The sequence below is a fragment of the Loxodonta africana genome, chromosome 14 (genome assembly GCF_030014295.1).
Source record: "Loxodonta africana isolate mLoxAfr1 chromosome 14, mLoxAfr1.hap2, whole genome shotgun sequence".
Classification (NCBI taxonomy): Eukaryota; Metazoa; Chordata; class Mammalia; order Proboscidea; family Elephantidae; genus Loxodonta; species Loxodonta africana.
In genome coordinates, this window is record NC_087355.1 from 40,703,807 (window position 1) to 40,729,260 (window position 25,454).

General features: G+C 38.0%; 1 protein-coding gene across 2 annotated transcripts in view; it reads right to left on the reverse strand.

Annotated features, from left to right (window-relative positions):
* NBN (nibrin) overlaps nucleotides 1-25,199 on the reverse strand; it is a 35,608-nt gene extending 10,409 nt beyond the window's left edge. For both annotated transcript variants that reach the window (XM_010588388.3, XM_023545855.2), the window contains exons 1-11: nucleotides 25,069-25,199; nucleotides 22,336-22,469; nucleotides 20,637-20,785; nucleotides 20,033-20,192; nucleotides 17,307-17,410; nucleotides 15,523-15,640; nucleotides 14,698-14,891; nucleotides 12,948-13,045; nucleotides 7,142-7,271; nucleotides 5,256-5,531; nucleotides 1,304-1,748 (exon numbers count right to left, since the gene is read on the reverse strand). In XM_010588388.3, the coding sequence (XP_010586690.1) occupies nucleotides 1,304-1,748; nucleotides 5,256-5,531; nucleotides 7,142-7,271; nucleotides 12,948-13,045; nucleotides 14,698-14,891; nucleotides 15,523-15,640; nucleotides 17,307-17,410; nucleotides 20,033-20,192; nucleotides 20,637-20,785; nucleotides 22,336-22,469; nucleotides 25,069-25,105 (1,845 nt within the window). In that variant the 5' untranslated portion in view covers nucleotides 25,106-25,199. The remainder of the gene's footprint in view (nucleotides 1-1,303; nucleotides 1,749-5,255; nucleotides 5,532-7,141; nucleotides 7,272-12,947; nucleotides 13,046-14,697; nucleotides 14,892-15,522; nucleotides 15,641-17,306; nucleotides 17,411-20,032; nucleotides 20,193-20,636; nucleotides 20,786-22,335; nucleotides 22,470-25,068) is intronic.
* Between the last annotated feature and the right edge of the window lie 255 nt (nucleotides 25,200-25,454).

Sequence of the window (25,454 nt, forward strand, 5' to 3'; positions counted from 1 at the left end):
AAAGTCAAAGGCGCCTATACATGATTTGCTCTTTTAATAGCGGTTATAGACTCATGTGGGGGCAGTGGTGGTTCAGTGGTAAAATTCATGCCTTCCACGCAGGAGACCTGGGTTTGAATCCTGCCTTGGCAATGCACCTCAAGAGCAGCTACCACGCATCTGTCAGGTCTGTCAGTGGAGGCTATGTGTTGCTATGATGGTGGCCAGATTTCAATGGCACTTCCAGACTAAGACTACGAAGAAAAGCCTGGAAACGTATTTGTGAAAATCAGTCGATGAAACCCCACGGATCACAATGGTCCAATCTCATTGTGCTTAGTTAGGGTTGCCATGAATTGGGGGCTGACCTGATGGCAGCTAACAACAGCAACAGATTTATGTAGTGCTTCACGTGGTAGCACAGTGGTTTAAGAGCTCAGCTGCTAGCCACAGGTCAGCAGTTTGAATCCACCAGTGCTCCTTGGAAATCCTAAGGGGTAGTTCTACTCTGTCCTATAGGGTTGCTATGAGTTGGAATCAATTCACGGCAATGGGTTTTGGTCGCACACACCAGGTTTTCAACAAATGCTTATCGAAATGATTGTAGCTTCCAATAATTCAATCCTCATCCTTTCACTTAGAATTGTCCTTATCTTGTAGCTGTTTATAGGCGGGGGTGCCTACCGCCAAGAATACAGAATGAGCTAACAAACCCAGGCTGGAAATCAGAATATGAACATTTTGATTTCATCAGGTCTGTGCTCTCACCTAATGAGCTAACCAGTCTACAAATGATGAGTCACTTTACTGATTCAGAAAACAGGATATAATCTGAAGGATTTCTTAAACCGAAGTGGGTAAGACAAATTATCACCATTCATGAAAACAGAAAAAGACATTAATGACCAAAATAAAAATAAAAATTCCTAGTGACGGTATACATGTTTTATCCTGAAAATTTGTTAGTAAACACTTTGTTTTAGTAACTTTCTTCTGCTTTCTCTGCCTGTTTACTCTGTTAGGGCACCTCCTATACTTAACATTGTGGCCAAATTTCTGATATAATACTACTGCCTAATCTGGAAGTCTATGAAAAAACCACATATATGAGTTTTCATTCATTTTATGCTATTGACGTATCAATGCATTTTACCATATTGACCAACAAATTCTTACACTTAATGGCTTTTGAAGACATTAATTTTTTTCCTTTTTTCCCTCAAGTATTCGTAACAAATGCTCATACTGTCAATACAAAATCTAAAGTACTTCTTAACATTCTAAGTTTTTGTTTGCAAGAATTCTCATTAAAAATGTTACTTACAGATACTTTGTTACTTTCTGATACTGTTTCATCATTAAACATGCCATTTGATTCTATAAGCAACTTTGGTTTTTTTCTAATATTGGTATCTTCCTCTTGTTTTTTAACTTTCATTTCAATTTCCAACTCTGGTTTTGTGTTCTTGAGTAACTGCTCTAATACTTCATCTTCTATGGCCAAGTCATCAATTTCTTTTCTTTTTTTGGACGTTAGCTTTTCTGGAGGAAGAGATGCGTTGGTGGGGTTTTTCACATTCGATTTTAAATCTGTATCTGTAAATACATGGTCTGGCTTTTTGTCCACAGGCTCATTCTGAAACGGATTCTGTTCCTCGTGTCTCCATGTTGACAGTGTAGCCGGTTGTGTTTGCTCCAAAAGAGAACAAGACATTTCTATTCTGGCTGATTTGGATGAAGACATTTCTTGATTTTCTTCACCCCTCCCCCTTTATTTAAAAAAAAAAGGAGAGAAAAAAACAAAAACAGAAAATGAACTCAGCTAGGTAATTTTTAGTTTGGCAATAGTTGTCCCCCTTTCCTGTCCCCATATAATTCACACTGTACTCTTGATTTTATTAACAATCACTGCAAACCAAAAAATAGACATTTTAAAAGAATACACAATTCACATACACGCTACTGTTTTGATAGGACTGATCAGCTCTGTGGCTAAAACAATATGGGGATGTCTATGTTCTCAGCTGAAGCAGTGTTAGTTGACAAATCAACATGGTGGAAAAGGTAGAAAACGTAAAAATACAAAGGACCTGTTGCCAGGAGACCGCAGCTATTGTAAGGAACTGGTGGGCAGGGAGCACTTCCCCTGGGAACAAAACCTGATGGACTAATGAGAGTTGGATTCAGGATAACAAATCAGAGTGGCTAAATCCAGAATATGCTGCAGACTGTATACTGCAAATAATATATGACTAAGAGTTTCTTATACAACATTATATCATTCATTCTATAAAAACTGAATGTAAATTGTACTAAGTGCCATAGAGTACACAGAGACTTTGCTCCTCAGGAGTTTACTGGATTCATGGTGATATTTTAATAATAGTGGTTGCATGTCAGAAGCCCCGGTGGTACAATGGTTAAGTATTTGGCTGCTAACCAAAAGGCAGGTGGTTTGAATCCATCCAGCAGTTCCATGGAAGAAAGACCTGGCAATCTGCTCCCATAAAGATTACAGCCTAGAAAACCCTATAGGGCAGTTCTACTCTGTCCCGTGAGGTCACTATGAGTCAAAATTGACTGCACAGCACCTAACAACAACAACAATCTAATGTCAGGATGCAGGATGCACTGAAGACAGACCAATGAAGAGGTTTTATAATAATTTAGGTGATCAGAGTTTTAACCAGGAAGTGGGCAACAGAAATAGGTGGAATTTATATGACACTGAAAATAAGAATCAACATTATTAGTTTGAGGAAGCAGAGGAGAAAGAAAGATTATAATAAGGTGAATCACTAACAAACAAAAACTCAAAACATTCAGTAAGAGGGAAGAAGAGGTTTTAGGCATATTAATTGGGAGAATAGCAAAAAATTCCTGGGGAAAAGTACAAGTGAAAGCTTTTAAGGAGAAGTTAGGGCCAAACATACTGATCCTTCCTATAGTCATGAAATTCTCAAGGTAGAGTATACAAAGTATTAAGAGCAGTAGGGGAAGGAAGAGAAGTCTTTAAAGTGCACAAAGGGGAGAGTCAGAAAGGAAGAAGCTGGACACGACTCTACCACTACAAAAACCAAGATAAGAGACCGCAAGGAAGAGAAAGGCTCAGGAGCTGAATGTTACCAAAAGGTCACGACAGTCAGTAATTGCAATTTCAATGATGTCCTATCAAGATGAAATACTCAGGTTAAGAAATAGTTCATACAGAAATGGAAGCATTAACAATAGTCTTCTTTTCTGAGAAGTTTTAACAGTGACTGTAAAGAAAGAAGAAAAAAAGCAGTAGCTAAAGGAAGTGGATAATTTTTTTTTTTTTTGCTTTAAGTGAAAGTTTACAATTCAATTCAGTTTCTCATACAAAACCTTAGACACATTGTTATGACCCTCCTTGCTCTCCCTATAATGTGACAGCACACTCCTCCTTTCTACCCTGTATTTCTCATGCCCATTCAACCAGCTCCTGTCCCCCTCTGCCTTCTCATCTTGCCTCCAGACAGGAGCTACCCACATAGTCTTATATGTCTACTTGAGGTAAGAAGCACACTCTTCACCAGTCTCATTTTATGTCTCATGGTCTAGTCTTTGTCTGAAGAGTTGACTTTGCGCATGGTTTTAGTTTTGGGCTAACAGAGAGTCTGGGGGCTATGAACTCTGGGATCCCTCCAGTCTTAGTCAGACCATTTAGTCTGGTCTTTTTACTAGAATTTGAGGTCTGCATCCCACTTTTCTCCTGCTCCGTCAGGGATTCTCTGTTGTGTTCCCTGTCAGGGCAGTCACTGGTGGTAGCTGGGCACCATCTAGTTCTTCCGGTCTCAGGCTGATGGAGTCTCTGGTTTATGTGGCCCTTTCTCTTGGGCTCGTATTTTCCTTGTCTTTGGTGCTCTTCATTTGCCTTCGCTCCAGGTGGGTTGGGACTAATTGACGCATCTTAGATGGCTGCTTGCTAGCTTTTAAGACCCCAGAACACCACTCACCAAAGTGGGATCCAGAACATTTTCTTAATACACTGTGTTATGCCAATTGACCTAGATGTCCCTTGAAACCATGGTCCCTAGATCCTCGCCCTTGCTACTCTGTCCCTCAAAGTGTTTGGCTGTATTTAGGAAACTTCTTAACTTTTGGATTAGTCCAGTTATGCTGACTGCCCCTATATTGTATATCGTCCTTCCCTTCACCTAAAATAATTCTTGTCTACTATCTAATTAGTGAATACCCTTTCTCTCCCTCCCCACCCTCGTAACCATCAAAGAGTGTTTTCTTCTGTGTTTAAACCTTTTCTTGAGTTCTTATAATAGTGGTCTTATACAATATTTATCCTTTCACAACTAATTTCACTCAGCATAATGCCTTCCAGATTTATCCATGTTATGTTTCATGGATTAATCATTGTTCTCTATTGTTGCGTAGTATTCCATTGTGTGAATATACCAAAATTTGTTAATCCATTTATCTGTTGATGGGCACCTTGGTTGTTTCCATCTTTTTTCCACTGTAAACAGTGGTACAATGAACATGGGTGTGCTTGTATCTATTCCTGTGAAGGCTCTTATTTCTCTAGGATATATTCCAAGGAGTAGGATTGCTGGAAGTTATGGTAGTTCTATTTCTAGCTTTTTAAGGAAGCACCAAATCAATCTCCAAAGTGGTTGTACCATTTCACATTCCCACCAGCAGTGTGTAAGTGTTCCAGTCTCTTCACAATCTCCCCAATATTTATTATTTTGTGTTTTTTTTTAAATTAATGCCAGCCTTATTGGAGTGAGATGGTATCTCATTGTAGTTCTGATCTGCATTGCTCTAATTGCTAGTGACCATGAGCATTTCCTCATGTCAGATCAAGAAAATGTTTTAAAAAATAAGAGGGAGATTGGGCATTTGAAAACAGAAGAAAAAGATTTAGAAGATACTAAAAATGATAGAAATTGAGAAAATAATTGATGGAACATGATCCTTGAGAAGGTGAGTGAAGAGATCAAAGGCAAGAGGTAGAAAAGTCATTTTAGAACTCAGCTGTGGGAAAACTCTTCTTCAATAAAGGAAGAAGAAGTGGAAAGGAAGTGCAGTGAATGAAGCGACAGATTAGTTAAGGTACAGAGAAAGGAAGAGGAGGGAGAATCTATCTAATGACTGTAGAGAAAGAGATTAGGGCATTTCTTAGAAGGAACAAGGTCAAAGTGCCACAGCTTTCCAAGGAAGCATACTTAACCAGAACACAGACTCAAGACAGTACCATTCTACAATATTTTCAGAAGTAGAATTATTGAAAATATTACCTTTTTTTGGTCGATGGCTGAAAGTAGTTTTTGATGGAGTTGGTCTGTTGCTGCTGAGAAACCCGATCTCTACCTTTACTTATACCTGTGAATTTGGTTGGCGAAAGCTGATAGTCTGGGACTTTCACCTTGACGAGAGTATTTGAGACTATATTATCACTATTACAGCTTGTTTTAGGAGGTTCCTTTACAGCGGATGTTTCTGGTGAAAGCATTCTGAATTTTTGTTCCATTCTGGAGATTTTGATTTCTTTTGGACTTCCACTGAAATCCATACTGTAGCAAAAGAAAAGAATGCAAGGAAAACAATCAAGGCTACAGCAACATTTATCTAAAAACAAAGTTCTTTAAATAGTTCTAATATCATGTAGGGAAACCCTGGTGGCGTAGTTGTTAAGTACTATGGCTGCTAACCAAAGGGTCGGCAGTTCAAATCCGCCAGGCGCTCCTTGGAAACTCTATGGGGCAGTTCTACTCTGTCCTATAGGGTTGCTATGAGTTGGAATCGACTCGACGGCACTCAGTAATATCATATAGCTTTAGAAGATAATTGCCTTTAGACAATAATTCAGTGAATATATTTTATCATCACAAAAATGTAGCTCCTTTGTCATCTAAGCTCCTTGAAGGATGATACCTTACTCTCCTTTATAACCTACAGCACAAATCACCAGGAAGGTTCTACTACAAATAACTACCCACACACTTACGGAAATATCAACTTCCTTTTCTATTATAAATTAACCAAGGTGATAATCCTAGGTAACTTTGGTTCTGTTGAAAATTTTTAAAATTATTTACATGCAAATACTACAAAAGGAAAAATTTTTTAAAAATCAGAAAAACAATAATCTACTATCATCCCAGTATCATATATAATGGGGTATTTAGATCACTTTGAATATTTTCTTATGGTTATATTGCATCCAGATGGCAGTCTCTAGAAGAGAATAAAACTCTGGCTACCAGAAATATTTTAAACACACATATACATAGTTCTATAATCTATGGCTGAATAGACACCACCTTTGCTATTCTTACTTCACAAAAACACAAGGAGTAAAGGTGTTGTTCAAGTAATAGTTTCTCTCTAAAAAGTTAAATCTGGCCTCAGTGTAAAACAGAGGTGTAGCAAAAATTAACATAAACGTGGTCTAATACAGTGATACCAGTGGTATCCTTCAATATGAACACCTTATTATGGAATGTTTAAAATAAAATACACAGTCATAAATGAAAAACATCACAGAATCCGGAAGAGCTACTCTCTTCTTCCTCAAGAATACCCTCTTCAAACAGAGAACCACTGAAAAAACTATCCTTATGAACAAGTATTAACTACTTAGTCAGCCAGGTATGCATATAAAGTAGCTCCAATATTCAAATGAAGTTAACGTCATATAAACAAACAAATTTGTCCCAAATTTATTCCACTGATCACAAAGTAGTATAATTCTTTACAGCTTTCCATGTACATTTGTGCAGAATGAAAAAAAAAAAAAACTTTATCCTATGATAGGGATTGGCAAATTATGGCCTGCAGGCCAAATCCAGCCAACCACTTGTTTTTGTAAATAAAGTTTTATTGAAACACAGTCATGTGCTTTCATCTATGAGTTGTCTATGTCTGCTTTCATGCTACAATGGCAGAGCTGAGTAGTTGCAACAGAGACCAACAGCCTGGAAAGCTGGAAAAATTTACTCTCTGGCCCACTACAGAAAAAGTTTGCTAATCTCTATCCGAAGATATATTTTCCCTGACATCCTACTCTCCTATGCTTTATCTCCTGAGAGAGGTACTGATAAAAGCACTGCCTTTACTTCTTGAATATGCTATTCATTTACTGAAGACTACTAACAATAGTTTGTTAACAAAGAAACTTTACCATGTGTTGGCTTGCTCTGATTCTGTGTCAGGTACATATGTTGTGGTATTCACTGGGACAGTTGGCATTAGCTTTTCACTGAATGACAAGCCTTGGGAAAGGCTTGGCCCTGGAGTCGTTGGCTTTAATCCTGTAAATCACAGAAGTGAAAAGAATCACAACTGCTAGACACAAGCTGAACATTTGGACACTTAAAATGGTTAGACTGTGACATGCTGAGGGAATTAATGAGGTAATATAGCACACACTTGTCTCCAGTCAATAGAGCCAACAAGTATTTAACAAAATAGTTATGAGCTGCCTGCCGGCATCTATGATGGGCTTCTTTAAACCAAATCATTTTAAGGCACCTCAAATCTTTTGTGATAAAAATGTCAACTTAAATAAAAATAAAATCAACTTAAATTCTAGTTCAAGCTACGCTTTCAGACAGTAGACTAAACAATTACAATTTCTCCCCACATAAGTTATCTTTATACCAACATCTACACAGATCAGAATTAATGTGAATTTTATTTTTAGAAAAAATATGTTATTTGAAATGAAGGCACTTAATAGTTTTAGACATAAATTTTTGGCTACTTCAGAAAACCTTAAAGATTACCATATTGTTTTACTTACTCAAATAGCATCTTAGTTCAAGTGCCAGTCTCCTGAGATACTTGAACCTCTCACATTGAACGAGGCGCCCCTCATTTCTGCTCCCATACCACTCTGTGCTTCACTCTATGAACACACTCATCACCATCAAAGTCCCTGGTTAAGTTATTTAACCTCTCTATGCCTTAGTCTCCTCATGTGTAAAATGCAGGTACTTACGGTACCTTTCTCACAAGGTTGCTTCGAGGACAAAATGAATACATGGATGTGTGTGTGTGTGTTAGTTGCTGTCGAGTCAGCCCAATTCATGGCAACCTCATGCATTACAGAGTAGAACTGCTCCATAGGGTTTTCTTGGCTGTAATCTTTACAGAAACAGTTCACCAGGCCTTTCTTCTGTGGAGCTCCTGGGTGGGTCTGAACCACCAACCTTTGGGTTAGTAGCTAATCGCAAACTACTTCTAACACCCATGGCACTTAGAAAGGTGCTTGCTACACAGTATACACTGTGTAAGTGGTGGCTGCTATTACTATCATCACTTTATGCTATACATGTTTACTTGTTACTTTCCCTTATAAGACTGGAATCTGCTTGAGAAGAGGGACTAAGTCTTGCTCATTTCTGTCTCTCCAGTGCCTAGAGCAATGTCTGGTACATAATAGATATAAATAAATTAATGAAATCAAATTGTTAACTGAAAAATTTTAAAAGTTGACACTTACTTAATACCTAAGCTAAATTATCACTGTTAGGTCTTCGTGACACAGGATATGCTAAATAAACGTTCATTACTGATTGAATATATCATGGACTGCCAGAAGATTGAACAAGTGTGTCTTCGAAGAAGTACAGCCAGAGTGCTCCTTGGAAGCCAAGATGGTGAGACTTTGTCTCACATACTTTGGACATGTTATCAGGAGGGACTAGTTCCTAGAGAAAGCCATCATGCTTGGTCCATGATAAAAAGGAAGACCTTCAATGAGACACACTGACACAGTGGCTGCAACAATGGCCCCAGGCATAACGATGACTGTGAGGATGTCACAGGACCAGGTAGTGTTTCATTCTGTTGTACATAGGGTCACTATGAGCTGGAACTGACTCGACGGTATCTAACAACAACTGATTCCAAATGCAAGTATTTCAATTACTTCTACCACTTTTCTTGCATGACCTCCTTAAAAGTTTACTGGCATTTCCTTAAAGACACATATCCCTACAGTTCATTTCAGCTTACACAGAAATCTGCAAATAATAATAATAAATGCTCACCAGAAGAAACATCTGCATACCTAATTTAATGACGCAGAATAACTGGCGTTTGTTAACAGTAAGATTATTTACAATGATCTCCTTAATAAAAATACCATGACAGTGGGAATTTGGTTGGATGTGCTCACCTCACTATTCTAAGCACTGAGCATAGTTACAACCATGTAACAACTGCTCAATAAATATTTGTTGAATAAATACATGAATGAATATGGAAGAAAAGTGTTTGGTACATAGCACGGAAGGGCGAGGGAAGGAGGAAGATATACATTCAAGGCTGGTTGTGTCCTAAAATTGTTTGCAAGTCAGAGATCCATAACTTGGAACCCATACAGACCTATCTATGAATATGGACAAGAAGTGATACTAATAATTATAACATCTATTTCCACTCACATTTATGACTTTGTTTCTACATGAAAAGATACAATAGAAAAATTACTGACTTAAGAGTCAGAAAACCTGAATTTTATAATTCGCTCAGCCATAAAGTACTTATAGGACTTTAACTTCACTTGGCCTTGTTGTCCCTTACCTTTTAATAGAAAGACAGATTAGATGGTCTCTGAGGCCCTTTCAGCCATAAATACTATTCCAACAGTGGGTGATAACAACGTGTTGCCCCACACTGGCAAAAATAATCTTGTGCACCAATAACTTTATTCAGTTAAACTAATATTTAGACCTACTATGAACAAATGCTGTGCCTGTTGCTGTCATGGGATCCAAAATTAATAAGAACTTATGATCAGGTAGCTGAGAAAGAAATGGAAAGTGATCATATTGCAAAGTACAAAGAAAGAAAATCTATCACTGAGATACAAAAAAAGTTAACTAGAGTGTAGAACACAGAATAATCAATTCTGACTCAGAGGAGTTATGGAGGGAGAGAAAACGACTTAGAAAAACTTCATGAAGGAGGAGACAGGATTTATGGAATGAGTCAGATTTTGATAAGCGAGACTAGCATTCTAGGAACAAAGATCATGATGAACAAAGTCAAGGAGTATGGGAACTGTGAGTAATACGGCACATATATTCCATAGGGAAGCACACAAAAAAACATGATGATAGAAAGAGTTAGGCTGCAGCTAAACCGTTGAGGGCCTGGAAGTCTAGACAAAGGGACTGGAGACTTGTCCTGTAGATAATGAAAGCCAGTAAAAATTTTGAGAAAACAGCAGGTGACTGAAGTGGCAAAGTCAAAGAGTAACTGTAGAAATAAGTTTGGAGGCAGAACCCTTACTGAGGGCAATTGTAACAGCCTGCAGCAAAGAAAGATGAAAGGGCTTTAAATGGGACAGTGACTGCAAGAAGGGATGGAAGCAGACCTCTTGAGTAGGTTTTGCTGAGGGACAATTTCAGGTCTGGTGATTCAGTGGATGTGAAAGGTAAGGAAAAGAAAGAATAAAAAATGACCAGAATGCCTCCTCCATTTATATAAAGAAGACACCTCTCTAGTTCAGTCCTTCCCAAGATATTCTAAACCAGTGGATTTTGGAGGAGTTTGTATGAGAAACACCAGCTTAAAATCTAACAAAACAATACAAACAAGCCAAAAAAATCCCCAATGGCTAGGCCACATTATAGAATATCCTGTATTATGCAGAATGTGAATGTGCATTAAACAATGTTTCTAAAGCATATACCCAGGTGAGAACCAGTTTTCTAAATAGAGAAACAAAGGACCATTGCCCCCAAAAGGGGTCTGGGAGAGTAGGGAGCTACTGACTTAGATCTAACAATTCTGTTTATTTTTATAGGTTTTTTTTGTTGTTGGTAAACTCTGAAACCGCTGATAGCAATCTTTTTTTTTCTATACCAGAATAGAAACCCACTGTCAACAAAATAATACCTACAGCACATGCTATTTATAAAGGTTGTACGAATTTCTAACAGGTAGGGGAAGAGTAGTTACTGCAAGAATACTTCTCTCTAGTTTCTGACTCTAAGGATGAGTTTTGGTAACGTTCATCATAGATTTCTGGGAAATATTAATTATATCACGATCCCACCAAAATAGGTTATCTGGCCATTTATGGAACTTCATAAACCAAGTGTCTGTATTTGAAGGTCACCTATGCCTAGACACAAACATACCTAGTGTACTCAATGGGAAAGGGTAGAGATATCAGGTGAACACACATTCTTATTCAAATTATACAATACTAGCCTGTCAATTTTTTATCAGATGTCTTTCCTCCTGTGTATGTTCCCAGTCATCCCCACACCATCAGTTCTCATCTTCACACGTCAAAGTATAAGCCATCTGCACTGCAGTATAATCATGTCATAAGAGCTGGGGCTTAAGAATCAGCTTGAACCAATTACTTACTATGTGATCACGGGCAAACTTACTAACCTCTTTGTATCTCAGTTCCCTGATCTATAAAATGCAGATAATGTCATCTATTATAAAAGGGCTGGTTTCCAGATTACACTTTGGTCATGTATATAAATCACTTGCTCCAGTCCCCCCACACTCAAGAGACAGCAGCTATTACTATTACTAATGATTTACACACTTAATTAATCCCTGATGATTAGGCCCTGACAGTCCACTCCTTCCAAAATCTAATTTAACACATTCTTTAGTTATTTAAACCAGGGTTTCAGAGTATAGCCACTTAGGCAGTGCACTGCCCAACTCTATGGGTGTCTTTTAAAGGATGATAACATGAATGATATCCCTTGGAGTGTACAATGAGGTGCTCCTATTCTAACCTATCTCTTTTAGCAAAGTCCAATAAGACTTGACGAAATTACTGGAGAAAGAACCCAGGAGGCAAGTAAATGTATACAGGAATACCGAATGGATGCTTTTGATAGCTAGGCAAAGAAAAGTTACTAGAGAGAATAAATGTAAAAATCTCCAAGGCAAAAAAGCAGGAAGATGAGAATGAAGGCACCATCTTTATGATGGCATCATTAGCTAATTTTCAAGAAAGCTACAGGAATGTTTTCTAAACGACAAAGAGGTAATAGTGACTGCCTCTAAGTACATTGGCTTTCATGACAGTCAGCTCTGAGAGGATTATGATAAGCACTCCTTATTTCAGAACGTGGCGCCACCATCCACCCAGTTACTCCATGGCAAAAAACCAAGAATTGTTTCTAACTCCTCCACAGCCAACTTCTGCTAAGTCTAGTTCCAAAATAAATCTTGAATCTGTTCCTTTTCTGCACCTCCACCACTACGACCCTGATCCAAGGTACCAGGCTCTCCCTCACCGGTATCCTTACTTCTGTTTTGGACCGCTGCACGTGACTGCTAAGCTAAAGGTTGGTAGTTTGAAACCACACAGTTATATCATGGAAGAAAAAGCCTGGCATTATGCTTCTGTAAAGATTACAGCCAAGGAAACCCTACGGAGCAGTTCTATTCTGTAACACGTGGGGTTGCCTTGAGTTGGAAACGACTCGACAGCAATAACAACAAAAGGATCCATTTTCCACACAAAAGCCAGAGTGCTCTGTTCCTTCTACTGCCCAGTTTCTCACATGGCTTCCTTATTTTGGTCATTCAGGACACATGAGGCTAAAATGCCACATTCTCAGTGCGACCTTCCCCGACCACCTCATCTAAAATAACCTGCTGCCAGTCACTGCTGTTGTATCTTCCTCCTTGTACTGGTCCCTCTCTGAAATCATGTGTGTTTGCTTGTTTACTGTCTGAATCTGGACCTTTAGGATATAAAGCCCACAGTAGTAGGGACCTTGTTTATTTGGTCAGCACTGTATCTCCAGCGCTTAGAACAGTGCCTGGTACAGCCACAAATATTTATAGAATAAATAAATAAATAAATAAATAAGTAAATGAGTTGTAAAAGACGGTGTATATGATTAATCCTGGCAAGAGTAATGTGCATATAGCCTATAATCAATTTACATAACAAAGTTACTAAAGAATTAATAAAATGATGTTTTAATTACCTGTACCGGGCTGGCCCCGAGGATCACAGTAATTCTCCATAGTCATGAAAATAACTGCCAATCCAATTTCTGATTCAGGAATAGGTCTAAGACCCTGCCTATTAGAATAAGATAGTTTAAGTATAATGGCATATTAAAACTAACAACTTCTATTAATAAGATGCTATCAAGCTGAATCAATCTTTTTTTTCCCCCTAAAGAAATATCACAATTTTATGGTATGAAAAGAATTTCAAATACGGTGGACAGGTGTTATTTTAAGTGATTGCCTTCCTGAAACTATAAAATTACCCTCCCCCACCAAAAGAAAACAAACAAACAAAAAATCACTGAGGCCAAAGACTACAGAGCCAAATGTCAACTCAGGATGGAGGCATCAGCCTGTGGGCAACCCTTCTTGGTTGCACTCTAGGTTCTTTCTTACCTCAGGGCCTTTGTACAAACTGAAAGACAGTGTGATACAACGGTGAAGAGCATGGAATCTGGAATGAGTGCTTCTCTTCTCACTACCTGTGTTCTACTCAAACTCAAACTTGTTTTTGTCTCAGTTCCTTCACGTGTATAATGGGAGCCATAACGTAAATACAAACAGGGTTGTGTGAGGATTACAAGTCTTAATGTACATAAAGCTCTTACCACAGTATGTTGTATCAGTGAAGTTATTACTACTGTTGTCCTGCCTGGCACATTCTTCTCACTCTTTGAAAGATTGTTATGTTATGGGTAAAATGTTGGCTCAAAGAGGACTTCTCTATTTAGTATAAGGTTCTCATCTCTGTCCTGTTATTCTGTTTCCTTTACATGTATTTGTAACTATCTGTTTACTTGTCTTTTAGCTGTCTCCTCCTCTAGTCAGTGAGCTCCAATATGGCAGGGACTAAGGCTATCTTGTCTATCACTATATTTTCTGTACCTAAAATACAATAAGGCCATTGTAAGTATTCATTGGAGTAGCAAGATGGTATTTTTATTTATACAGTGTCTTTTTTGCAGCATGTAATAAATCTCCTTTAAATAAAATATTCACAGGATAGATGACTGGAATTCACTTTTTATTTCAGCCATGAGAGAAAAAGCAATGCCCATGGTCAGATGGACTCCTGGGAAAGGAGAATTGAACCTTTGGTGGTGAGCTGGCTTTGGCCTTTTCAGGCATATAAATACCCTAGGCCCTAACAACTTTTTGTTAGGTATAGAAAAATCTAGTCAACAGGCTGCTAAGCTTACTATTTATAATAGATTTTGGTTTCAACAACGCTAAAATTATTATCAATAAAGAGTCTAGGAAACAAACCTTTGATCTAGCTCTTTCACAGTCTCTTTCCCCAGTACAAACACCATTCTAAGATACCTGATATTTCTCCTGTAATACCCTATATATGAGCAATAGGAATCTTTAAGTGCATTTTTAATGGATAATAACCATCAAAGGACAAGTATATTTCAGCTCTAGATAATGTCAGGAAAATTTTTACCTAGAGTTTTAACTCTTGCAACTGCCACATATTCTACAGAAACACTTAATAAATACTACCTTACTAATGTAGAAAGGTAAATTCTACAAATTTTATTAAAGTGTAAAGTAACAGAGAGAGGCAGCATGCTGAGAATCAATTTTTGACTACCCTATAGGATAAAACCTTTATAATTCTTGCTTCTACTTTTAACATTGGAAAGTGGAGTGTAACCAAAAAGTTACATATGAAATAACCTAACTGTATTTTTCTACCAATAAAGAATAATTCTGTACCTCTTGAGCAAATCCATAATTGAATGAATACAGTTTTTCTGAGAGTCAGAAATTAAAGTCTGTGAATTTGTTATCCCTACATCAACAACACAGGTTCCAGGAGCTAAAAAGAAATCATCTTCTTCTTCATTTTCTTCTGTTATCAACCTAGTTTGCCCACCTCCAAAAACAACTGCTGAACTTAACTTCTTATGCTAAAAATGGAAAGGAAAAAAAAAAGTAATTTAAATAGCCAAATTTAATTTCTTGAGTATATCCTTATTAACTTTATGAATTTCGATTTTAGAATTAAAATAAAATTGATGTAGAATTGGCTCCACTTCTTGAACGGGGCTCCACTCTAAGAAAATTATTAGCTTTCTAGGTATTTCTGTAGCCCTCCAATCATTACATTTTCTGTTTTTCCTCATCATACTTACCGCACAGTCATTTAACTATGGGCTTGCTTACATGGTTTTTCCACTACAACATAAACTCTTGGGATCCCTATTTAGGCACACAGAAGACATTTAACAGATATTCACTAAATCAACAAGGTAGGGCTCACACCGAAGTTTTCTATCCACCTCCTCTAACAATCAATTACTAGGCCAATTATCAAAAGTGAATCAGGGCCAACTCGATGGCAGGTAACAACAGTAAGTATCATAGTTGTGTTCATAGGCACTGAGCAGGTTCTGGAGCCTCATCAATTTTTTTATTCCACTTCACACTGCTACACAAAGTCCCAGAATGAAATGCATTAACAACTATGGATAACAGATATTAATAATTTATCCTTGTTTGTGATGTTTGCTATTGGGGAAACTGAGCTTACAATATTACCTGTTTGGCATTTAGAAATACAAATGTTTTCCCTTTGAAGATTTGTTTTCTTTCCTTTCGCTCTGATAGATCGATATTTTTATTTCCGATAGCTGGTTCATCAATAGGTGGGTAAAAGCTGTAAAAGTAATTAAGATATACCCCAGTTATATACTACTCTATATGTTTGCTATTACATTTATAAATGGGCTGGCTATCTAGACATTAAAGGCTTAATCGCCATAACACCTTTACAGTATTTAAAAAAGAAAAAGGGTTTTATCTAGAAATATGGTTATAGGTGCTACATAGAATAATAGGATTGTTTCTTATTTTCTAAAAATATATCATCGAATGTAGACAATATTAAAAAGATATATATTAAACACAGATAAATCAGACAAGTTTTGTCAATTACAAAAGGCTGAGAGAAATAGCATCTACAAAGATCAAATTCTGTTAGAATTTTATGTTTGTTTGAGGACCAATAGGTATTAACAATGTTCACATTCTAATTCTTAGAACGGATACTGTGCTTTGTTATACATCTCTTTGAAGAAGCTTAGGAAATCTCAAAACTTACATTAGCATTTTCAGTTTAAATAAAATTTTCAAAGTGAGATTAAGGATCATAATTTTTAGCTAAAGAACATAACCTAAAAAATAAAATAGACTATGATGCAATAAAAACATATTAATTGTCCATGGAAATGGGGAAAAAGAAGAAAACTGAGAAGTCAAGAGGTAAGCCCCAAGGCTTTATTGGTTCATGGTTTCATCTTTCTGTATAATCAGATCTGTTGCTACAGCTGCTCCTAACTGATCGGCCTGACAACGTGTCTATCTTCTAGTAAAAATTACTATGCATCATGATGATGATAGGAAGACAATATAAGGGCGAAATTCACAACATGGATAATCAGTCATTAAAGAACCAAGAATTAAATATCTGCACAGAGCAACATCTAATGTCAGGAAAAATTTCTCAGTCATCAGAGCCACCATTTAGTACTTTAGAACTAATATGCTTACGTTTTTCCCCAGATTTTTCCTTGGCAATACATATATTTCATAAAGTAAAGCTGAATCCTTATTGAACAATTCAAAATTTTAATGAAGAACACAAATGCAAGAGTTTTAATTCACAACGATGCTCCAAGTCTATTCTAAAGTAGTGATTTCTAGAACCTGGAATCTCAAATGCGTGGGTGATCAGCAGGCGAGAGCAGACATGGTTGGCAGGGTGGAATACATGCTACTGCACTATTCTGATCTTCTCAATAACTGACTTTAAAATCCTATTTGTTCTACTTTTAAAAATATATGTGTACACCAATGTTCAGAAGCCCTGGTGGCACAGTGGTTAAGTGCTTGGCTGCTAACCAAAAGATTGGTGGTTCAAACCCACAAGCCTCTTCAAAGGAGAAAAAGATGGCAGTCTGCTTCCGTAAAGACTTACAGCTTTGGAAACCCTATGGGGCAGTTCTACTCTGTCCTATAAGGTCACTATGAGTTGGAATTGACTCAACGGGGGTGAGTTTGGGCACCAGTGTTCATTGCAGTACTATTCACAATAGCCAAAAGGTAAAAACAACCCAAGTGTGCATCAATGAGTGAATGGATAAACAAGACAAGGTACGTACATACAATGGAACGTTATTTAGGCATAAAGAGGAATGAAGTTCTGATATATTCTCTGACATACATGAACCTGGAAAACATTATGCTGAGTGAAGTCAGTCAGATAGAGAAGGACAAATATTGTATAATCCTACTTATATGAAATATCTAGAATGCATACATACCTTTCAATTTGTGGAGGCTGTTTATTGGACTGAACTGCTTGGAGAAATTCAGTAAAATATTCTGGCTTTACAATTGGACATCCACAAATGAGTGCACATATTGTCTAAAATAAAGAAAAACTGCTTTTTAGGGTGTGGAACAACGCAGCATAAGACATATAAATCAATTTTAAGGTGTATTTCAATTTCAAAAACACTAAAATATTAAAAGTATATCCTAGAAATTAGTAACCCAGAAAAGACAGTATAAACAGATAAATATGAGAGAGAAAATCTGTTCAGCCTTATTTGACTTTCACAAAGACTTTAACCATGGATTAAAACCTTTCCAAACAAGTAAATAAAGGATTAACTATAAAGGATTGGAATAAAGTTCAAAATAAGTACAAATAGTTAAAGGAAGGGGAAAAAAATTGACTAACACATGAATTAAGCTCTAAACTTAAATAAGAACCACAAAATATGTGAAAGATTAGAAAATATCACCCTTAGGAATATAAATGAAAATATAAATAAGATTCAGCATGCACCTGGGAAATAACCCAACTGAAGATACTTTGTGCACAGGCTTCTAATAACAGAGAATTACCTACATAGGAGGAAGCAACTTTAGGGTATCTCCCAAGAATCAAATCTGAAAAACACCAATCTCAAACATGAATAAAATAACTTCTAGGTGAAGCAGTATGTACAACACTGGACTGAGTAAGCTCCAACACATGTAACTCTGGGCAAATTATTTAATTGTGCCATGCCTCAGATTCTTCTTCAGAAAATAATAATTGAACGAAATGCTCTAAAAGTTCCCTTCTGCTTGTAACATTAAATGATTTTAAACAAACATACATAAATCTGTATGTCTGGAAAATTTACCAAAAAACAAACATATACATATATATATATTTTGGTGTAGATATGTCTATTGTGTCGCTATGAATTGAATAGACAACGGGTTTACATATATATAAACCCACTGCCATCGAGTTGATTCCGACTCATAACAACCCTATAGGACAGAGTAGAACTGCCCCATAGAGTTTCCAAGGAGCACCTGGTGGATTCGAACTGATGACCTCTTGGTTAGCAGCCATAGCTCTTAACCACTACACACACATACATATATACAAAAAGACAAAGTTCCTTTTTTTTGGCATGTGACTGAGCATAAATACTGAAAGAGGAGGACCACTCAGCAAGTCTCTGTTGGTGCTTATCCAGCACTCTCCAATGGGAGAGCCATGAGTGAACATTGGCATCCCAGTCACTGGAACAGTGCACGCTCTTGTGAATGGGTGCCTTTTCAGGTTTTGTTCCGGCCTCGGTAAAGCATCTCTCCAGACCCATCTAACTGCCCTTGTTCTTATTTCATACCCACCAAGCAGGGGCATGATTCTCTATGCCACTTCTCAGATACCTTGATATCCTCAAGGGGGCGGTGCTGGATCCCACATGTAAATATTTTGGTCCCTGTAATGGTATATCCGTACTGTAAACTAATAAATGGATGCCTCAATTTATTCATCTATTATCTGTGGGTTTATTAGCATAATTAGTACGCCTCTAAAGCTAATAAAGGAACTCTAGTAGCACAGTGGTTAATCATTTGGTTACTCACCCAAAGACTGGCAGTTCAAATCCACCAGCTGCTCCTTGGATAACCCTATGGGGCAGTTCTACTTTGCCCTATAGGGTCGCTATGAATTGGAATCAACTCGATGGCAACAAGTTTGGTTTTTGGTTTTGAAGCTAATAAAGCTGCTGAACTTAGAAAATCAATTTTATAAACTTGCAAAGATGAGAGACACTCGATCAGAGATAGCTCCACCAAGGTATGAATTTAACTTGCGGTTTAACCTGAGCAGCAAGCCTGTCTCCATGACACCTCTTTAGCTATATACACGCATTCTAATTTAAGTAATTATATTAATTACTAAATTCAACTTATAAGGATTTTTATATAACCTAATAAAGGAATCTAAATATTTGTTGCTTTTCACTATAGGTATTAACCCAAAACAATCCCATATATCCAGGATCAACCTGTTTAAAAGGAGACAATTCACCTCCCAATGTTTCTTCTATTAGCTTTTGTTATAACCAAATGTGACGGAAATGCGAAATTTGAAAATATACCAAATATATCATTGCGCTAATGAATAATCAGCATCTTCTAAAAGTGAAATCTGTGTATATCTATAGGTTATGACAACATATTAAGGTAATATTAAACTATAAGAACTTAGAAGTCTTTGTGATTAGGGACTTAAATGAATACTACATATAAAAGCTTGAGATCATGAGAGGATATCACAGACCGGAGGAAGACAACTTGATAGATGAGAGATGAGATGTTAACCTCGAAGACTGGCAGTTGATCTATAGTAGTTTTCCTTTTAAGCTGAAAACAAACTGTGCAATATAAATAAAGCCTTCTTGGTGAAAGAATAACATAATTTTTTTTAAAAGCTAAATCAAGGGTCTGGGTAAATCAAAATTAAAGTCTAATTTTATGTGCCTTTACTTGCCTCAGACAATAAAAAAGACATCAGAAAAGCCATTTTGGCCTACATAGCATCTAAAGGCACGGGATGGAAATTTGCAGGTTCACAACTAACAGTTCTGATAGTTTTTAAAGTAAAGGACTTAAAGGTTTGTATACAGTGGGGAACTGCAGAACTTCAACTCACAGAACTTACTGTAACATAATAACAATGCATTCAACTTACTTTAATGGTAACTTTAACCGATGTCATGACAAGGTGAGTACATTCTTCTGTCCAGTTGTTTACAGAAAGCCCTCCAAGTTGAAAAACAGTTTGATTCAAAGCAGCTTTCCCAGGGACATCTAAACAAGAAGAGCACGCAACCAAAGGCTCGTACTCTACTCTGTGAATGAGAATAAGTTACATCAAGTTATATTAGCAGTTAGAGTGATGGCAACTCATACTACTTCAAAACTGTAAGCTACCATCATGTGCAATCATTGTTATGTACTATTATACTTTCTAATGTGTGAAATTATCACTCCCTAAGTCTTTAGCCCAAGTTAAGAAAAAACAGTGATCAAAGTTAATGTTATAATTTCACCTAGGCAGAATCAAACACATGTAGCTCCAGACAAGGCTCTCAGGGCCCCTCATTCACTGTCATAACCATCTACGGTTAACACTCTAGGGTGTAAACATCTGTGGCACAAAGTTCACTACTGGGGTAAGGAGGTACTAAATTACATTGTCTTCAGCTCATCATCCATAAATAGCCTTTTACCTTACAAAATGATCAGTGTCAAATAAAGTTGTCCATTTTAATATCAACTAAAAAAATTCTTACCTGAATTTACTTTCAAAAACTCCAAAGGTAACTCTATCCCCTGTCTTCAAAGTTTGGGAAACACATGTCTGTACTTTTTCGGCATTAACAAAGGTACCATACTTAGAAGTATCTTTTATTGTCAATATAGGAATTTCATCCGCCTGACTCTGAAAAATCAACAAGTTAATGTCTTTTACCACTTAGTAACTATAATTCCTGGGGGGAAGTTTCAAAAGAAAAGGGAGGTTGACAACTTTTTAAATAGGCAATAGATAGGTGGCAACCTCCCAACACAGTACACAATATAGTTATTGCTTTGGTTACCCAGAATGATCACTCAACTAGCAATTCGTATTTCCTCAACAACAACAAACAACAAACCAGGCGAGCCCACGTGTGTCAGAGTAGGACTATGCTCCACGGGGTTTTCCGTGGCGGATTTTTTGGAAGCAGATCGCCAGTTCTTTCTTCCAAGGTGACTCTGGATTGACTTGAGCAACCAAGAGTGTTAACTATTTGCACCACCCAGGGATTCACCAATTTTAATAGCTGCCCCTAATTGCCCCTCTCAGAACATACATTTTTTTCTTTTTTCCAAGTCAGGGGAAATTTTTCCTGATTGATCAGTTGCATGTATTTGAGAATTCTGTGTTTCTGTGTACGTTCTGTTTCGTGTATAACATGATAGCATCATTCTCAATTTTTTTTTTTTTTTACATTATCAATGTCCCATTGTAAAAACTGGTCGAATGAGAAAAAGGGAATTAAAGGCTAGTTTCTGACGTTTGTAGCAACAATTTTACTTCTGTAGGAATTTCAATGCTTTTCTATGCCTAAAATAAGGAGCCCTGGTGGTACAAGTGGTGAAGCATTCGACTGCTAACCGAAAAGTCAGTGGTTCAAACCCACCAGCCTCTCCTCGGGAGAAAGATGAGGCAGTCTCCTTTTGTAAAGATTTACAGCCTTGGAAACCCTAAGGGCAGTTCTACTGTGTCCTACAGGGTCACTATGAGTCGACATCGACTGGATGGCAATGAGTTTGGTTTTTGGTTTGATACCTAAAATACAGGCATAAAACCGAAATATCACCAAACAAATCGAACACTTACTTATATGCAATTTCTGCTCAAAATAATGGCTTTTCTTTCTTATTACCACCAGCATTATCAACAGCAGAGCTATTTGTATTTTTTTAATCACTTCTATCCCCCACAGTTGTGATTAAAAAATCAAACAAAAAACTATATTTAAAAAAAAAAATCATTCAAAGGAGCTGTGTAACATAATCAACAGTCGTTCTTCCTTGTAAGACAAATCAATTCTCATTGTGAAAACTTATACAGGAAATGCCAGTGTTCACATGGCTGCATTAAAAACAGGATTCTCCATGGTGTGTTCTCTGCTCTATTACCAGGCACAGTCGCTGACACACGGTAAGCACTCAATAAATACTGAAGTAAATAAATATGAGTATACCCAACCTCTTCTGAGTTTCTAAGTCACTAAAACAAACAGGCTTTTAAAACATAGGTAAAATTCTGGTCAAAATAAACACATACCACTGGTACTACTGCCAAAGTATAAGTATTTAACATTTAAAAGAATAGCTTTATGAAATGAAAAGTTCTTCGAAATCTCTCTTACACATGTGCCAAGGCAATCATTTGTGATTTCAACTACCTTTCTGCAAATCAGTAAAATAAAATTAGCAACATACCGAGTTGGTTACAGAAAAGTTAGCAGTTAACACAGCATGATTTCGACTGATTGACTGATCATTGTCAATTAGAATTCTACAGTTTTTCCTTCCAACAATGTATTCAACACCAGTCAAAAGTCTGTATGGTTCTCCTAAAACAAATTTTAAAAAAAGAGAAAAGTAATTTGATACACACACACACTTATATATAAACATACATGTATGTATATAACATAGCTATGACAAATATTTAAACATTTTAATTTTGTTATTTAAGCATTAATCATTACATGAAATCAAACTTGTGTTTTTTATTAAAGTCTCACTGAAGGGTATAAAAGATTATCTGAATAGATGGAAAGCCATTCTACGCTTCCGAAAGGAAAAACAATATTGAACGGAATCAATTCTCCCCCAAAATTAACTTATCCATTTAATGTGTCATCAGACAAAACCGCAACACCACGTTTGGAACTTGACATTGTTGATCATGTCAAGTCAATTCTGACTCATGGCGACCCCATGTGTGCCGAGTAGAACCACCCTACAGGGTTTTCAAGACTGTGACCTTTCGGAAGCAGGTTGCCAGGCCTGTCTTCTGAGGTACCTCTGGGTGGGTTTGAGCCGCCAACCTTTTGGCTAGTAGTCCAGTGCTTAACCGTTTCCACCACCCTGGAACTTGACAAACTGACTCAAAACTTCGTTTGGAAAATACAATGTAAAAAAAATAGCCAAGAAAAAACTGAATAATATTATAGGAATTTGCCCTACCAGATGGCAAAATATGCCATAAAGGTATAATAATTAAAAAGCTTAGTTTTGGATCAAGAGTAAACAACACAGATCAATGCAATAAAATCCAGGCTAGATTCATGTATATTTACATGAGCATTCTGTTTATGTTAAAGGTAGCATTTCAAACAGTGTTGGAAAGGGTTATTGGTTTAAAAAAAAAATGTTGGGAATCACAAATTGTCAGCCTAACAACAAATACACTGGAGACTTAAGGAGTTTTAGTTTGGGAGAACAACATCCATTAGGAGAGTAGTAGGAAGATCGATTCTACAGCACACAACAGGAAGATTAGGGCAGATAAACCAGACAAGGAAGAAGTGGACCAGGAAAGCTTTGAATACCATTTTAAAGTGTTTAGATTATCTCTTGTTAATTAGAGATCTTAAGTTAGAGTAGACCATTTCAAGGGAACAATTTTCTGTTCCGCTGCTATTCATAAGGTTTTCACGGGATAAATCTTTCAGGAGTAGTCCACTAGGTCCTTCTTCCTAGTCTGTCTTAGTCTGGAAGCTCAACTGAAACCTGTCCAACATGGGTGACCCTGCTGGTATTTGAAACGCCAGTGGCACAGCTTCTAGCGTTACAGCAACACGCAAGCCACCAAAGTGTGACAAACTGACAGATGCGTGAAGTACTTTTCCATCAAGCCCGGTAAAGGCGACAGTCAGTGAAAAAGAGGAAGACCCTCGAAGAGATGGATTGGCACAGTGGCTGCAGCAATGGGCTCCTCAACTGTGCGAAAGGCGCAGGACTGGGCAGTGTTTCCTTGTGTTGTACACAGGGTCGCTGTGAGTTGGAATTGACTCAATGGCACGTAACAACAATTTCGTGTGTTGGTTTATCTACATTTCTTCTGGAAAAATGGGTTCATACTTCCATCAGCTTTTGAAGAGTTCATGACCCTCCAAAAGTTAAGAATGCTGGTCACTAATGCTGAAGACATTTGCTTTCTGCTACCACCCTTCAAGAACCCTGAGAGCCAGCCACAGGCTAAGTGTTCCTCTAGCGTGACTGACTCCTAGGCACCCATCAAGACAAAGTTTATGTCCCACATTGGCAAGCATTCCAAGTCACAGTGAGGACTTTATGTTTAAGCCGTTGTAGTATCTATTTTCCCTACCATTAGTTTAGTCTTCCTAGTATTGCCTTATACTGTCAATTTGGCATCTACACACATCCTATTTTTTCCAATCATAATATAAATTACCTGAGGGCAAGGACCAATCATATGCTATATAACTCTGCACCTTTCCATCAACTAACAAGGATTTACATATGTTAGGCAACCTGTTAACATGGGATAGCCATTTTCCACTGCTGCACACGCAGAAAAGAAAAACAAAAACAAAAATGTATCTACTTTTTCAGCTGTCCTGATGACATTATGCAAAAAGTAAAACCAATTATGCATTCCTGTGGTTGCCATTTCCCCAAGTCCTATCTGTGGTACTTTGCAAAGATAATGTGCTCGAGGCAGAGTCACCACTGTGTGTTCTCGCACGGGTGATAACGTATTGTGAACTTTTATTCCCTAAAAGCTTAACAGATGGGATGTCACAGCAGGTATTCGGCCAAAGCTCAATTAATTCTGCAGGCCATCAAGGGCCCCAAATAGAATCATCCCCAGGGGCGGTGGTCTCAACCACTGAGAATTAAGATGGGGCGAGAAGGCGCAAGTCACCGAAGGGCCCGTCGCCCTACGCGTACTCCACCATCCGGACTAAAACCTGCTCGGAAGTCACCGCGCTTTCCGGGAAGACCGCGCGACCCCCAGACATCAAAATACACGTCATTCCCTCTCATCCCGCTTCCGCCATCTCCCAGGGCGGGAATGGAGGAGGCGCCGGAAGCCGGCAAGAGGGACGAGAATGGACCGGAAACATCGTTTCGCAAACCCTGTCCCCACGGCAGCCGTTCCCGGGAAAAGGGCCACCGACGCCTCCCTTCCGCCGTTACCTGGGGCCGCGCCCGTGGCAGGGAGTAGCTTCCACATGGGTCCGGATCCTCAGGGCCTGGCAGCGGCGAGCGTGTAACCGCGCCCAACCACGTATGCGTCCCCAGCGCCGGCAACGGCCGCGGGCTCCGGGACGTGCGCGCTCCCGGGCTCCCTGGAGCGGCGCCTGCCTTCAGAGTTAAGGCAGGAGTGGGATATGGGCGCCCATCGCCACCTCGTGGCTAGGATGGAAACATCGCAAGCTGGATGGAAAAATGCTGTGTTAAAAGCGCATGAACGAGCCTGGGCGGTGCAAGCGGTTTGCGACAGGCTGCAAAACCAAGATTGGCCATTGGAAGCCACGCGGTGGCTGACTCAGAAGAAGGGCCTAGCAATCTGCTTTCGTAAA